A 17,570-nucleotide genomic window follows, 5' to 3' on the forward strand; every position below is an offset into this window, starting at 1 on the left:
GCGGACATTTTCAAATTAGAAAGTAAATACTGAATCGCATTCTTGAGAGTAAAACAATTTTTGTTGATGGTATTTTTTCAATATTTTAAAATAAAATGACAGTTAATGGACGGTTTTTGGTTGTGGTTTCAGTTTTAGAAGGTAAGTTAAGTTACCAGTAAAATAACGGTGGTTCTAGACTAGGCCTAGAGACTAGCTAGGCCACCACCACCAGCAGGTCATAAAAGTTTGATCGATTTTAGGTGCCTCACACGCCTTCTTTAGTCTGGCCTAGACCTACTAAACAAGGCCGAACGGACTCGCTCTAGCCTACCAGGCGATACCGGGCCCCTACCTGCTGATACCGTGCGTAGATTAATATGACTGCTATGCTATGAATAACACATCCTAATACTAACCTAATAGGCCTACTACTACTAGGCCTAGGCCTACTAATTTTTTACATTTTATTAATAATATTATTATTTTTATTACAATTAGGCCTACATCCTAAAGTAGTTAATCCATGTACAATGTAGCACACCTATGCATATGTATAATTCGAGACGCATAATAATTAGGGTATTCATAAACTAATGCAAGGAGATTTCCATGAACAAGGACGTGCCTATAATTCTTTTTCAAAATACAAAAACAGCAAATTTCCTCAAGCAAAAAAAAAAAATCAAGGAAAATCTCAAGCTCTAGGAAACAAGAGGCATGCACAGTTTACACAGCAAAACGCCAAAAACATAATTTTATATCACTTTAAATGTTTCTAGTAGTAGGCTGACCGTAGGTCCAGGCCTACTGAGTTTTTAATTTTTTATATGATCACATTAGCCTATCTACAATGTATTCTTTAGGTCGGCATTTTCCAAAGAGAAGCCAGCATCAACTTCTCATTGAAACTAAATTTGATGGTGAAAATCTTGGTACAGACCCCGTCCAACATTCCACATCTCCAGTGTTTAACACCGAGCTGGCATGGGAGCTCAACAAGAAAGCGCTCCACCAGCACAGACTTCAAAGAACACCACTGAAACTGCAATGTTACGCTGTTAATGTCGCCATGAAAACAAGAGAGATGATTGGCTATATCATGTTGGATTTGAGGATGGCTAGTCAACCTGTGGACTCTCCTGCTAAATGTCCAGTGGTATGTTGACGGTTGTGGTGATTTCTCTTTTAGTTGCTGCACAAATATAACATATTTGAATTGTATCTCTATCAGAAAGAAATAATTAAATTAAATTGTCATAAAATTTCTATTTTATAGACTTGTGTTTTTAGCACATTATAATTATTTTAATTTAATTGTTATTGTTACATGTTTATGTCTCGTCATGTTGTATTTTTGTGAAGGTATATATGATTAGCTTTGGCTGGATGGACCACCCTTTTGTTGAAATAAAAAAAAACCATATATATTTAAACAAAATTTATCTGTCTCAAATTTAAAGTAATCATAGCCTAATGGGATGACAATTTTTAATAACTGAATTTTATAGCCAAATTATTACCTGTGTTGTTTGGTGGTCCAGTCTTACAGTCTTAATAAGTGACCATTAACAATAATTGTACTTGTTTGTTTTTGATATTCTAGCCTAGCAAATGGTATCCTCTTCTGAGTTGCAAGTATCAACAGATGAAGCCTGCGATTAAAGTAGCTATATCATTAGAAGTGGACAATAAGCACACAGACAGTAGTTCAAAAGTAGTTCCTCAGAAAGTAGAAGGTATGGCCATCTTTTAACAATGTTTTACTGTATGTATTCTGCCTTTTCTGTCTTATGTATAAGTATAAATATGTCATTGTTTTTTAAAATATATTATTCTATATATTCATGTATATGATCTATATTTAGAAAAATCACATTTTGAATCGCAGTCAAAGCTAGCCAGCCTAAATGAAACAGAGGGAATCTTCCAAATAGGTCCTGTTGAATCCTGTCAAGAGCTCTTCCATTTGTCTGTAACAGTTGCATTTGCTACCAATTTAGCTCAGGTAAGTTTGTTGGTCTATATCGTGCCTACTTACCAGGATAAACCAACATAAACCTTTTCCCTTCCGAAGAGAGAACATAACTCGAAAAGAATTGATAACACTGTAATGCCCCTCCAAGGCAGTGTTATAGTCCGGAGCCCATGCATGCCTCACCATTTCTTTTCAAGACATTGGAACGTTAACACGTTCTGATGCGAGAGAATATATTGTTTACTGCTATTGATTAACTGAGCTATTGGTATACGAATGCCATTTGATCACGATAAATGCTTAAATGTACATAATATGGTCATTTTGTAAGGGTGTGTGGCGCAGTGTGTTGGACATTGGACTACAGATCGTGAGATTATGGTTCAAATCCATTGCTTGTATCCTTAGGCAAGATACTTTACTTATGTTTGCCTCTCTCCACCCAAGTGTATAAATAGGTACCCAGTTTGACACAACTTTGCGATGATTACTAGCTGCATTATGGGAGTATGTTTCCATACATGTTTGATGCAAAAAAAATGACTGCGGTAATAATGTTCAGCGCTTAGAGGTTTCACAACATTAGGCACTATATTATTGTTAAGTTCACAAGTACATTTTGGATATCATTTGTGTTTCAGTTAATTCCTACTAGTAAAGAATTCAGTAGTAGAGATGGTAACATTTTCTTCTTTTACTATTCACTGCTTGGACATGATGTAACAAATGAGCCATTTAAGGATTTGTTGTCACCAAATTTTGCTTCTGAAAGAGCGTCTGTCAAAATCAGGAGCAGTTTGGAGGCATTGAATATTTATTTTCAAGAAAACCCAAAGTTACAGGTATATACAATTTATATTTAAATCATATTAAACCCTGAAAAAATTGCGTATTTATTTATTTATTTATTTATTCTGGTATAAAACTTACAACAAGTAGCCGCAAGGCTAAAAACGTTGCAATTACAAAATTACTATACAATACTTACATAACAATAAAAAGGATGTAAAAAATGAAATAACAACAATATCACTCTGACTCTTTGGCTCATGAACTATTGTTTAGCAAATTGATTATTGTAGGGATTGGTGAATTTTTAAATCTTTCGGTTCTCGGTTTGTATTGTTGATATTTGACCTTGCCGTTGCTTCGGAGAACACGAGGGATACTACGGATAGGGGGGAGCAAATAACTGAACTTGTCCGAATTCGACATCTTCTTGCCAAAAGTCAGTACAAGATTATCACGCCTGACTTTTAGCAAAGGTAAATTTAAAAATTCTAAAGCTAATTCATATGAAATGTAATTAAGGCCAAGAATAATTTTTAGGGCCCTTTTTTTAACCCTTTCGATAAGTTTGGTATGAAATTGTGTAATGGTACCATGCCATACAGGGCAGGCGTACTCCAATATAGGCCGAATGTAACTCAAATAAATACATTTCATATCGTCAACTGGGGCATTAGCCCTACGTAAAATACAGAGTGTAAATAACCTACGGGAAGCCTTTGTAATTATTTCATTAACATGTAAATTCCACCTCAAGTCGTCTTGGATCAAAACTCCTAATAGCTTAATATGCTTCACAACCTGGAGTTCAGTGGCACTAAGAGAGAAGCTAGGAGGCGGTAACTCCCTTAACAAAAAATTAATCCTCATTATACTACATTTCTTGGGATTGGGGATCATATTGTTAACTTGGCACCAATTAGTCACATCGTCTAGGCTTGATTGCATAGATTGCTGTTTCCTATATTTAACGGATTCTCCAAGTGTAAGGTCATCTACATATTTCCATCCCCTGCAGCTTCCCGTGGAGATATCATTGATCATTGATCATTGATTTAACACTAGTTACAGAAAAATAAGGAAAACTACTGTGATATTTGGAAGCATTGTAAACTAGACCAAAAGCATGGTCAACTGTTCATGTAATTAATTTTTTCTATTTCTACTGACAGTCCACTGTGTACCTAGTTTTGTAACAGAATTAAGAAAGATAGTCAACCTTGCCGATAGAAAACAAAGCAGTAAACTCATGGTTGACCATTCAGATAAAAAACAGTTATTTTCACACATGGTTGACCATGCTGATAGCCACTACACAAAATATTGGATATCGTCACAGTCAACCATGCCTATAGAAAACACAAATTTATACGCACAGTTGAGCATGCCTATAGAAAACACTAATTTATACTGACAGTCGACCATGCCTATATAAAACTAGGTTAAACACATGGTTGACTGTGCCTATAGAAAACATTAATTTATACTCACAGTTAACCATGCCTATATAAAACTAAATTAAACACACAGTTGACTGTGCCTATAGAAAACACTAATTTATACTGACAGTCGACCATGCCTATATAAAACTAGGTTAAACACATGGTTGACTGTGCCTATAGAAAACATTAATTTATACTCACAGTCGACCATGTCTATATAAACTAAATTAAACACACAGTTGACTGTGCCTATAGAAAACACTAATTTATACTCAGTCAACCATGCCTGTATAAAACTAAATTAAACACACAGTTGACTGTGCCTATAGAAAACACTAATTTATACTCACAGTCAACCATGCCTATATAAAACTAAATTAAACACACAGTTGACTGTGCCTATAGAAAACACTAATTTATACTCACAGTCAACCATGCCTATATAAAACTAAATTAAACACACAGTTGACTGTGCCTATAGAAAACACTAATTTATACTGACAGTCAACCATGCCTCTATAAAACTAAATTAAACACACAGTTGACTGTGCCTATAGAAAACACTAATTTATACTCACAATCAACCATGCCTATATACAACTAAATTAAACACACAGTTGACTGTGCCTATAGAAAACACTAATTTATACTCACAATCAACCATGCCTATATACAACTAGATTAAACACATGGTTGACTGTGCCAATAGCCTCATCCATGATCTTTACCTTTTCAAATTTGATGTATTTTTAGGTGCACCTCTGCCATGGCAATCAATCTCTAGGAAGCAGTGACATTCCATTAGCAGCCTTATTAAGTCCTCTCATTAACAGAGTACCCACTGTGGTTGAGGGCTCTTTTCAGCTTCACCCTCCAAAATTGACATCAGTTTCAGCTGGCAAAGTGCCAACAGTTGGAGTATCTGTCATGATGAGAAGAGACGAAATCCCCATACAACCTGAAGAAGTGGTATGTATTTTGATATGATCTAATAAATTAACAAATGTTGGGAAAACAAATAAAATCCAACTGATTAAACACCCGTTTTTTTGCACAGAAGATGATGAAAATTTAAATGATAATATGAACTTTATAAAAGAAAAGGAACAAGTTAGGGTACAGAATGTGGGCAGACTACAGCCAAAGACACGGAAGTGTGGAGGACAGAAATAGGTCCTTTTCTCCATGGGCAGAGAAGGAATTAAGACACCTGTCGCTCTTTGCATTTTGTCATGATATATTATTTACCTATTATTTTTATTAGTTAAACCCAGCAACAACATCATCACCACACCAGACTCCAGTAAAAGATGAACAGGAGAAAGTTGTTCCTCAACCAGCTTCACCTGAAAGTGCTCAGATGAACACAGATATCAGCAGTATTATGGATGAAGAGAGTGAAACACACAAGAAACCAAAGAAAGAACAAACAAGTAAGTTTAATGGATGGCTCCAAGTTTAAAATGTCTATTTTTGTAAATTGATAAAATTCCTATATTTTAACATTATGACAAAATCCTATAGCACCACTTTGTAAAAAATTGCTAATTTCATGGTTCTTGTTCTGCTCTACCGTTTTAGTTATAGAAATTTATACCCGGGCCGGAGCTACGCTTTGAATTACTTTTCAAAACATATGTATATTTCGATAATGTTCTTATGGTTTTGCTGATGTGGTAGATATGCTCAATAAAACCCTCTACTGGCAAATCTTGTCCAGTAGTTGACAGATCCGCTGACAATGTTATTAGTGCGATTTCCAGGCAACTATATTCTATTCTACAAATGTTCTCAGCTGAGGTTACTTTGGTTAAATACTAATTTACAAGTTACTGTAAATTTCTATTATCTGCCTGACTTTTATTCTGATAGAATCGAAAGGTGATAGATATATAATTTGTAATATTTTTAAGCTTTTGTATGAAAAAGAAAAATATACTGTATGACTGAAACTAACTTGATTGTAGATCAGTTAAATATATTTGATTAAATTATGATGAACATTCACTGACTGCAAAGTTACTAACCGATGACCTATTTTACAATGAACCAGCACACCAATAATTGATATATATTATTCATGAACTTGTAATGAATAGTTTATATTTAATGCTAGCCTGGACTATTAACTGCAAAAATAATAATAAACAACAATCAACACTGAACAATTGAAAAACGGTATATCTTAGGCCAGCCTTTGGGTGTCTGGTTGATTACGGTATGAAATATCTCAATTTACATCTAAATTTAACAGGAAAAGAAAAGAAAAATCAAAAGAAACCAAAGCATACATCCTCTCCGGCAAAGAAGAGTCCGAAAACAAACGTTGTTCCTGAGCTTAGTTCTACTAGTGATACATCTAAACAGAGCACTGTCCATGACAACCATCACTACAGTTTCTCTATTGATCTGCGTAGCATCAAAGATGTGGACACTCCAAGTGTTGCCAACATTTATCTAAGGTTGTTAAAATGTAACTTCATAAATGCGTGTGTTTAGACTGTTTTTTGATGAATAATCAGTTTTTATATTTTTATATAACTTTTGGTTGGATATTTTAATCCCTATAATAAGACCAATAAAAGGCTAATTTACAGTAAGCGTAATACCACATAATTTGTCCCACATGGAATCTGTTTTAGTGGGTTTCCGCTCAACCGCCAATCTGCTACGCGTTTTGTTTAAGTCATTAGAAAATACTTCTATATTTTTGTTTTCCACTTACCGTTACCACTTGTCTATAAATTGGCCTTAATAGTAACTATCTATATCCAGATGTGTGGTCCAAAAAAAGTAGAAAGGACAAGAAATCAGCAACTTTTACCTATTTTGTCAAATAAAATGCAGTAACCGTAAAGCTCTGTCTACACTATCAAACTAGTTTGACAAAAAAAGTGTGATATTTCAAAATATGGTGGTGATATGACATTATCATGTCCATATATGGGCACATCACATTTTTAAAGTTTTATAGTGTAGATTAAGGCAATTATTCTTTTTTTTAAATAAATATGTAAAAATAGATGATATAGGCACATGTTTTGGTCACATAAAGTTTGATAGTATAAACAGAGCTTAATGCAATTTTCTGCTTTGTATTCAGGTATAGTTATCTTTTCTTTGGAAGTTCATCACCGATTCAGACACACCCACCAGTTGAGGTCAAAAGACAAACAGAGGTGCTTTTACCACATTCATTCTGTGCTTTTGATTTTGCTACCACCCACCAAAAACTTACTCAAACATTCTTAAGGTAAGAATCTATGCCATAATTTTCACGTAGAGAATTGTTCACAGTTTACCATTCACTTGAGGTTTTTGTGTGCTGAAAATTAACTCTATTTTAATTAAAAGTTAAAGTCAAATAAACGACCTTTTTTCTTGGCAAGTCTAGGCCTAGACGCGGCGCCGAAGGCTAGCCCTATCCTACAGCAGTTTGAACATCTACAACAATACAGTACCTAGACCTACTGTACCTACTGACACTGAATGATCCGTTTTTGATATTAACTTTTTTCAGAGTTCCATTGTTGATAGAAGTTTGGCACAGAGATAAAACTGCTAAGGATGTGTTACTTGGAATAGCCAAGATCAATCTCTCGCACATTTTGAATGCTGAAAAGGCACGAGTTGTTGTAAGTAATTGAACAATTGAATAACTAAAAAGCTTAGAAACTGAGCGAAAAAGGGCAATCTATTAAATTAAATTTTAATAAGCTCTTGTGACTCACTGTTTGTGGTCTGATACTGTAGTACTGTTTGCAAAAAAAAAATAACTTGAAAACAAACAAGATAAAGTTGCATACAAAAATACAAAGCTAATAAATACATAGCAAAGTGTTATATAAAATTAATTAATTTAATTATCAACAAAAAGTATTTAATATGTAGGGGTTTTTCAAGTTATTAATGGTTTTATGCCTTGTGTATGCCTTTTAGTATACCCATTGGAGGATGTATTATTAAGTAAAGTTTTGACTATAACTCTATTCTACAAAATGTTCTAGCTTCTTCTTTTCAAGATGGGCTTCTTTTCAAGATGGGCTTCTTATCAAGATGGGCTTCTTATCAAGATGGGCTTCTTTTCATGATGGGCTTCTTTTCAAGATGGGCTTCTTTTCAAGATGGGCTTCTTTTCAAGATGGGCTTCTTATCAAGATGGGCTTCTTTTCAAGATGGGCTTCTTTTCAAGATGGGCTTCTTTTCAAGATGGGCTTCTTTTCAAGATGGGCTTCTTATCAAGATGGGCTTCTTTTCAAGATGGGCTTCTTTTCATGATGGGCTTCTTTTCAAGATGGGCTTCTTTTCAAGATGGGCTTCTTTTCAAGATGGGCTTCTTATCAAGATGGGCTTCTTTTCAAGATGGGCTTCTTTTCATGATGGGCTTCTTTTCAAGATGGGCTTCTTTTCAAGATGGGCTTCTTTTCAAGATGGGCTTCTTATCAAGATGGGCTTCTTTTCAAGATGGGCTTCTTTTCATGATGGGCTTCTTTTCATGATGGGCTTCTTTTCAAGATGGGCTTCTTTTCAAGATGGGCTTCTTTTCATGATGGGCTTCTGTTCATGATGGGCTTCTTTTCAAGATGGGCTTCTTTTCAAGATGGGCTTCTTTTCATGATGGGCTTCTGTTCATGATGGGCTTCTGTTCAAGATGGGCTTCTTTTCAAGATGGGCTTCTTTTCAAGATGGGCTTCTTATCAAGATGGGCTTCTTTTCGAGATGGGCTTCTTTTCGAGATGGGCTTCTTTTCATGATGGGCTTCTTTTCAAGATGGGCTTCTTTTCATGATGGGCTTCTTTTCAAGATGGGCTTCTTTTCAAGATGGGCTTCTTTTCAAGATGGGCTTCTTTTCATGATGGGCTTCTTTTCAAGATGGGCTTCTTTTCATGATGGGCTTCTTTTCAAGATGGGCTTCTTTTCAAGAATGGCTTATTTTCGAGATGGGCTTCTTTTCAAGATGGGCTTCTTTTCAAGATGGGCTTCTTTTCAAGATGGGCTTCTTTTCAAGATGGGCTTTTTTTCAAGATGGGCTTCTGTTCATGATGGGCTTCTTTTCAAGATGGGCTTCTTTTCAAGATGGGCTTCTTTTCATGATGGGCTTCTTTTCAAGATGGGCTTCTTTTCAAGATGGGCTTCTTTTCAAGATGGGCTTCTTTTCAAGATGGGCTTCTGTTCATGATGGGCTTCTGTTCATGATGGGCTTCTTTTCAAGATGGGCTTCTTTTCAAGATGGGCTTCTTTTCAAGATGGGCTTCTGTTCATGATGGGCTTCTTTTCAAGATGGGCTTCTTTTCAAGATGGGCTTCTTTTCAAGATGGGCTTCTTTTCAAGATGGGCTTCTTTTCAAGATGGGCTTCTTTTCATGATGGTCTTCTTTTCATGATTGGCTTATTTTCATGATTGGCTTATTTTCGAGATGGGCTTCTTTTCATGATGGGCTTCTTTTCAAGATGGGCTTATTTTCGAGATGGGCTTCTTTTCAAGATGGGCTTCTTTTCAAGATGGGCTTCTTTTCAAGATGGGCTTCTGTTCATGATGGGCTTATTTTCATGATGGGCTTCTTATCAAGATTGGCTTCTTTTCAAGATGGGCTTCTTTTCAAGATGGGCTTCTTTTCAAGATGGGCTTATTTTCGAGATAGGCTTCTTTTCATGATGGGCTTTTTTTCAAGATGGGCTTCTTTTCAAGATGGGCTTCTTTTCATGATGGGCTTATTTTCGAGATTACTTTAGCAAACCAAAGAGGGTTGATGTTTTACGGTAGTTTGGGAAAATACTTCTTTCATTATTGTTGTATAATATTTTCATATTTTAGAATTCTTCCTCTGGAGATTATGTTGGTTGGAGACAGATTTCAAGTTCAAATGTCATTGTTGAGTCAATCAATCAGCAGCCAAAGGCAGTTGCCGAGTTGCTTGTTGTGTTGGGATTGGAGGATTATGGTCCAATAGGAACACATCAGATTGTTGTACCAGCATCTGAGTCACAGGTTAGTTGTGTATCATTCATAACACATGAATTTAATATAACATTCATTTTGTTCTCCACAAGTTAAGTGGCACCTTCCTCCTCCTTAGAGCTCTGTCTACACTATCAAACTTTATGTGACAACAACATGTGATGTGTCCATATATGGAAAAGATGATGTCATATCACTACCATGTTTGGGCATGTCACACTTTTTTTGTCACATTTGTTTGATAGTGCAGACAGTGCTTAATAGAAGGATATGCCTAGCAGATGTCTAAATATGCATTGGGTATAAAATTATCATAAAATGTTTGAGGACTTCTTACTCTCTTTTCCTATGCATGAACTGTCATCTATATATAATTTTAAATAATTCAATTCAATTTCTTTATTGCTGCAAATGCTATCAAGGGCTAATATCCGCTAAAACATACTACATCGTACAAACATATACATAGTTACATTTAAAGTTGTTGTTATCATTACTATAGTTATAATTAATACAGTGTAATAAATTATAGGTCACAAATTAAATCTTTCAAAATTTACTCCAATTACTGTATGGCAGTAATAGAGTATGTATAAGATTACAGAACAATTAAGAATCTGTGTGATACAGTATTGAATATCGTGATTCCAACAATCGATTTTATTTTCAATTTATCGTGGTTTATGTATATTTGTTTAGGATATATCGAGTACTGAATCCAGCATACCCCCTCCAAAGAAACCTGATCCAAGAGAAACACAGGAATACAAAGCTGCAATGGAATTGGAAATGTGGAAAGAACAGCAAGCTGGTGAATTTGAATGTCAGGTAAAGGTCCACCAAACACTATCAAACTTTATGTGAAAAAATGGTGTTCCCATATATGGACATGAAGATGTCATATCACTACCATATTTGGACATATCACTACTATATTTGGGCACATCATACCTTTTTTGTCAAAGTAATTTGATAGTGTAGACAGAGCTTTAGAAATAGATACAAAGCTACTTGTAGAGCTGTAGCTTGTTGCTTGCCTTGCAATCTCAATGTGCAGGGTACAATCCTAACCTAGTGCGTTGTACTCCATCCCTAGCCTCATGGAATTATAAAAATGATAGTTTATCCATCCTGTTAATGGTGAGTTATTTGCTGTTGGATGTGCATAAATATTATTATACAAATAATGAATGTTTATGAGTGTAATGGTACAAATAATGGCATGAGGTGAATGATGAAAGGTTATATATCATGCCATTCATTGTACCATTACACTCATAAACATTCATTATTTGTATACTATTGCACACCATGTGACCCACAATCGTCCAATCAAATGACAGAAATGTATTGGTATATAATGACTGTTATTATATGCTATAAAGGTTTTTATCGGTCTTTTTGTGTATTATTTTCCACAAAGCTGAAAGAAAAGGAGCTTACATATATGCAGACACTAGCAGAGGAATGGAAAAAAAGGGACAAAGACAGGGAATCTATAGTTAAAAAGAAGGTAATAATCAAATATTTAACATCCAATAATATTAATAGTAATGAATGTTAAGTTGTATATGTAATAGTGTACAGTGGAGGGATTTTTTATGTGTTATAAAACAAATAATGTTTCATTTGTTAAAAAATGACCGCTCTATTCTCACCATTCAACTCGTAAAAATTAATTATTTGTATAATATTCTCCAATTTTAGAGGTTAGCTTACAAATGGTTGTCTTATTTCTACATAGATAGAAGAGTATGTCCAGTTAGAGAACCAGCTAAGACTAGCGTTGGCGGACATACAAAAGCGTGAGAACCAACTAGCAGCAAATGAAGGAGAGGTTGCCAGGTTGAAGGCTGACATGCAACGAGAGCAGCAACAGCAGTTAATGGAGTTAAAAGAAATGTCTAGGAGAATGAAAGAAGATTGTGTTCATCAAATAGAAGTAGAAAAGTATGTTTTATTACATAACCACACTTATATATGTAGCAGGTCACTCACTTTCCTTGAATTCATGTTGTTGACCATACTTAACTAATGTAGACTATAGACCTGGGCTGTAACCACTAAGGTGTCAACTCCTAATAATTAAAGACCCCTTCCCTGCAATTTTGGACGTTTTTTGGAAAATAATACATATATATCACTTTAAAAACATTAAACCATGTCATTCCTTCTCTTAAATGTACGTTTTATGGTAAATTATGATAAAAAGTGAGAAACAATGCACTACCTAAGTAGCTCGCGGCGATCGACCTCTCGTGGACGGTCTTAGGCCTAGCCTAGCTAGGCTTAGTTTTGTAGGCCTAGCTGGTAAACATCGATAACGTACGAACATCGTACGCTAGCTATATACCTAGCCTGACGTTGTATAGTTGCTGCATTAATTGTCTTTCTATTTTTGCCAGACTCCGTTGATACAAATTGGGGAAAACCCGGTATTTTCGCTGAAAAGTTAGGAGTCTTCCATTTGTTTTGGCTTCACGATCGATCGAAAAGTGGGCGAATTACAGGTGAAAAACAAAAATATCAATCCGCGCGCAATGCATTTTGGGATTTATAGCGGGCCGCTATAATTATTAGAATCGATTTAGTTTTCACATTTTTAACCGTTTAAAGACGAAAAAAGTTATCGCAATAGGACCATATAGTATTATTTTTACATTAAATATAGTTTGTGATCTTAAATTAGATCTAAAAAACGTAGGGAATGGGGCTTTAATTGCCTTATTATATGGAATTGGTATCTAATAATTACTTGGGTGTGACCTTAATGGATATACCAGCTCTTGGGAGGGGACAAGGAGTCACTGAACTGATAAGTCACCTCACTGGACTACTCCTTAAATAATCATGTATATTCTGTAATTAACTTCTTGTAGATTAACACAATTTGGAAATAACTTGAACCGATAGCTACAACTTAATCACTCTCTGTGTACCTGTATAGTGTAAATAAAGTACCATTGAGAGAATTTAACAACAGTCTTTGTCATTTATATAACAACAATACATATTACCAATTATTGTTGTTCAAGTTCAAGAAATTGTCTTATAATAACGGTAACCGAAAAACCGTGAAGCTTGACCCACATAGCTTGACCCACATAGCTTGATCCAAGTAGAATCTGTATCTATCCAAAGCGGAAACTGCCGTTCCACACCGCGTTTTGTGTAAATTGGCCATAAGAAGTCAAAGTTGTATGCAACACTTTTTGAAGGACTTAAGAACATTGTATTTCCACCAATATTATGTATTTTATATAATTATAATATTATCTTTAAAAGGTCAAAGGTGAAGCTTCTGGAAGATGAGAAACATCGGCTTGCTGATCAGCTTGACGAGGCCCACAGAAAACTTCAACAGAAAGATACTGAATTTATGGAATATAAAGGTCAAGTTACCTCAAAGCCAGAGGTTATGTTACAGTCTGAGATCAATTTACTTACTCTTGAAAAGGTAGATATGAAGGATTGAATACATACCTGACTATGTACCATTCACTTTACTGGAATTAGTTTAGCAGCGGATTCTTAGTACTGTATATCCATCCATACTGTAACCCCCCCCCCCCCCCCTGCACATGGGCAAACTGTGTACACTGGACCTATAGTTTATAGTCCTTATACCTTAAACTTGTTCCACCACCAGAACTAGGAAGGAGTTGGCCTCAAACCCATGCCAATATTGTTGGCTCTTACCGTAAACGGTGCCCCTGCCTTAAATGACTTGCTCTAATAATGTATCATTGTTACGGTTAGGTTAGGCTTATGTCCTATGATACAAGTGTAACATGTGATACATATGTGACATTGTATTATAGAACATGATCATTGATCAGTTTATAGATACAGTACTGAGAACTGCTTATGCTTAGTTGAGCCTGGCCGCGATTATTTTTTTCGTACATAAGTTGGGGACCCCTTAATGAAACGTCACAAAATAAACATGAATAATTCATCAGTTTAATTTTCTTGTTCCGTGTGCACCCACAAGCGTATAACAACAAGAAGTGATTACACGACACAACTGCGATACGATTCTAGGCCATCTCCGCTGTGGTTGCGGTGTGCGATTTCATAAAAGAATAGCGGCGTTTTGTGTGGATTGTCGAAATAATCAGCCTTTAGTTTATGATAGAGTTTTTAATATAATTATTGTATTATTAAAGAATTACTTGTTAAAATTATAGTTTCTATTAATACTATTAGGCCTAATTATTAGTCTCTAAAGTCCATGTCTATTCTAGTAGTCTGTGTGGGTGTGACGTGTGTGTTACTGTTAGGTATGACACAGTCCGAGTAATAAGTCAGCAAAATTAAACAATTACATTACACAAAAATACATTTTTTATTCTCGTGGTTCTAATCTTTCCATCTCATGTGTTCATATACGCGCATTTTTAAAGTTCCTTTGAGTACATGCATATTGTTTGATAATAAAATAGCAGAATTTAAAAAATTACAGTACACAAATTATAAACATTCTTCTTGTGGGTCTAAGCTTTCTATGGGCTATGTCTAATTACTACTTAGTTGAATGTGTCTTGTCTAGCTGTCGATTAGCCTCGACACATTTTGCATAGGTTGGTGTGTGTGTGAAGAAGAGTGCGAGAAGGCAATCACATGAATTGACCTAGAATCCTAGGCCTAGAAAGAATCGTATCGCAGTTGTAATCACTTTTAGCTATACGACGCTTGGGTAGACACGGAACAAAAAAATTAACTGATGAATTATTCATGTTTATTTTGTGACGTTTCATGAGGGGTCCCCAACTTATGTACGAAAAAAAAAATCGCAGCCTGGCCACCATTATGTTATCTATTTTAATCTTCTCAGCCTAGCCTTTAATATAGTTTGAAGCAACACATTATTTAAATAAAAGTATACAGATGGAGTTTAGAATATTTGATGAAATCAAAAATACATTACAAGCAACAAAGTTATAAAACAAATAATGTTTTTATTTACAGGTGGAGTTTGAAAGAAAATTAGAATCTTTGACGAAATCAAAAATACATTACAAGCAACAATGGGGTCGTGCTTTGAAAGAACTAGCCCGCCTTAAACAGAAAGAACAGGTTGAGGCTAAAGCTAGGCTGAAACGTCAACAACAAGAACTGGAACACATGAGGGTAAGATACCTAGCGGCTGAAGAGAAAGAAGTAGTGAAATCTGAACGAATTCAACTTGAGGAAATCAAAGAAGAACTTAAAAAGTAAGTTAATTTATTTTTTATAAAAAAAAAGTTGATGCTTTTGTGACACATAAATCTGCAATTACTTTATTTTAAAATAGAAATAATGCTTTATTTAATTTACAAACCCTGTCAACAGCCAATTACTTTTAGAGAATTGAGTACTGTATTAGGCTACTGTACATATATTATTATGTTTCTGTGTATATTGTTTACAAATATACAAATTTAAATTCTGCAAGATTTTAACATTTTTCCTTCGGGGTCTTGGACTATAACTGTTAATGAATTTAAATAAGTGGGGGGTTGTATATAAACATTTGCAGCTTCAGTTGGAGTGCAGTTATAGCTTGGTTGTGGTTAAGATGCTTGGCCACGGATCCCGTGTTCAAATGTTGTCATCTGCCATGACAAATCCACTCCAAATGTAATAAAACTTTACTCTAAAATATGAGAATAATTTCAATTCAAATTTTGCTAACTACAATTTTCTTTTTGTTTGTGTGAACGTTTATAAATATATATTTACATTTGTTTTAAATAACTTTACAGGTTAAAGCAGCATGATGCATCACATAATGCAACTCCCACTAAGCCAGTGGAGCTAGTCCACATGCCAAGTCAACAGGAACCCCAACAATTACAGCAAAATACCATGCTGGAAGAACACATCGCTAGGCTTACAGAAGAGAGAGATACTCTCTTGCGGACAGGAGTTTATACACATCAAGACAGAATAATAAGCGAACTTGATAAACAGATTCGACAAGCTATAACTCAAACAGTGACATGACACGGTCTGTAAGACATTTTTCTGAAGGACTAGTTGATGGCATAATCTTTAATCAGACCCCGTTGGTTACTGCCTGTGTATGTGTGCAACTTCCCACCTCGAACATAGTGATAATTGCATGTGTATGATGTCAATGCAACTAAACTTAGTTAAGCGTGGTTCCCACTAGCGACGCAACGCAAGGACGTAACGCAACGCAAGTGAATTGACCAATCACAAGCGATGGCTTATTCGCTTGTGATTGTTAACTGTCTATAACTTCGCTTGTCATCGGTCAACACGCTTGCGTTGCGTTTACGTCCTTGCGTTACGTTCTAGTGGGAACCAAGCTTTACAGCTAAACATAGTTATGTACTGTATTACATTTTTTTTCTGCATTATATAATTTAGGCTGAATTAATTTTATAATATTACAGTGTTGTCCCAACTTAGAGTTACTTAATCTGAAGTATACTGTAAGGTATATCTAAATACAACAAATAGTTACAGCTAAACATAGTTATATAACTAGGCTTAGTTACACTTCAGCTGTCTATTACATTTTTTTTTGCATTATATAATTTAGGCCTAATCAATTTTATAATAGTACAGTGTTGTCCTAACTTAGAGTTGCATAATATAATGTATATCTGAATACAACAATTATACAACTATATTGTACTTTATTAAAATTGGTCTAATGTTTTGAATGGCTAGGCCTAGCCTACCACTATAAAATATATAATGTTTATATTTTCTTACATCATTTTTAATGATAAATCTTGCTGGTAAAACCGGTTTTTTTGCCAAACAGTTAATAATAAACAAATCTATTACTATTATGATTTATTTATAACTATTTTTTTCTTTTTGCCAGATATTTCTATTTATAGTGTGCTGTATGATATATATATATTGTGTGTTTTTTGTAAGTTTATATTGAATACATTGTACTATAGTAAATTTATACTGTAAATACATTTTCTGTATTATTTATTTTATTTAGAAATTTAATATTAGGTGGATTTTTAAAGCACATATAAATTAATATCTATTTTCTGTGTGTACTAATGATACACAATTGTATATTATTTGCCTAATAGCTATAGTGGCCGTATTTACTAATCATATATAAGTAAGATTTTTCACTCAAGTCAATAAATTAAGGATTTGGTGGTATTTACTTAGATGAAGGTGTTTCTCTTAAGCTAATTGTGAATGTGGCTACTAGTTAGCAAAATTACCCACATTTTTTTAGGAAAAAATATTTTTAAAAAAATCACTCAAATCCAATTAATATGCCCTAATATTGCTATATTTGCACATATAGTACTATATCATTATCTTATAGTGTCATGGGACTACTGTATGTTGAAAAATAAAAAGGTCGAAATTTGGTAAATTTTCGAAAAAATTCCTGTACTATAGTACAGGGATTTTTTTTAAAATCCTCAAAA

The 17,570-nt window shown here is 34.6% G+C and overlaps 1 protein-coding gene across 1 annotated transcript; it reads left to right on the top strand.

Moving 5' to 3' along the window:
- The first annotated feature begins 7 nt into the window (after positions 1-7).
- LOC140051152 (centrosomal protein of 120 kDa-like) lies at positions 8-16,700 on the top strand. Its single transcript, XM_072096284.1, has 17 exons — positions 8-141; positions 846-1,138; positions 1,586-1,718; positions 1,848-1,987; positions 2,599-2,799; positions 4,942-5,157; positions 5,453-5,621; positions 6,443-6,650; positions 7,292-7,441; positions 7,709-7,823; positions 10,003-10,176; positions 10,846-10,974; positions 11,570-11,659; positions 11,891-12,096; positions 13,432-13,603; positions 15,118-15,362; positions 15,894-16,700. Exons 1-17 carry the CDS (start codon positions 96-98, stop codon positions 16,132-16,134), a joined length of 2,928 nt encoding a protein of 975 aa, XP_071952385.1. The 5' UTR covers positions 8-95; the 3' UTR covers positions 16,135-16,700.
- Positions 16,701-17,570: the final 870 nt, after the last annotated feature.

Source organism: Antedon mediterranea, chromosome 6, assembly GCF_964355755.1.
Source record: "Antedon mediterranea chromosome 6, ecAntMedi1.1, whole genome shotgun sequence".
NCBI classification, from domain to species: domain Eukaryota; kingdom Metazoa; phylum Echinodermata; class Crinoidea; order Comatulida; family Antedonidae; genus Antedon; species Antedon mediterranea.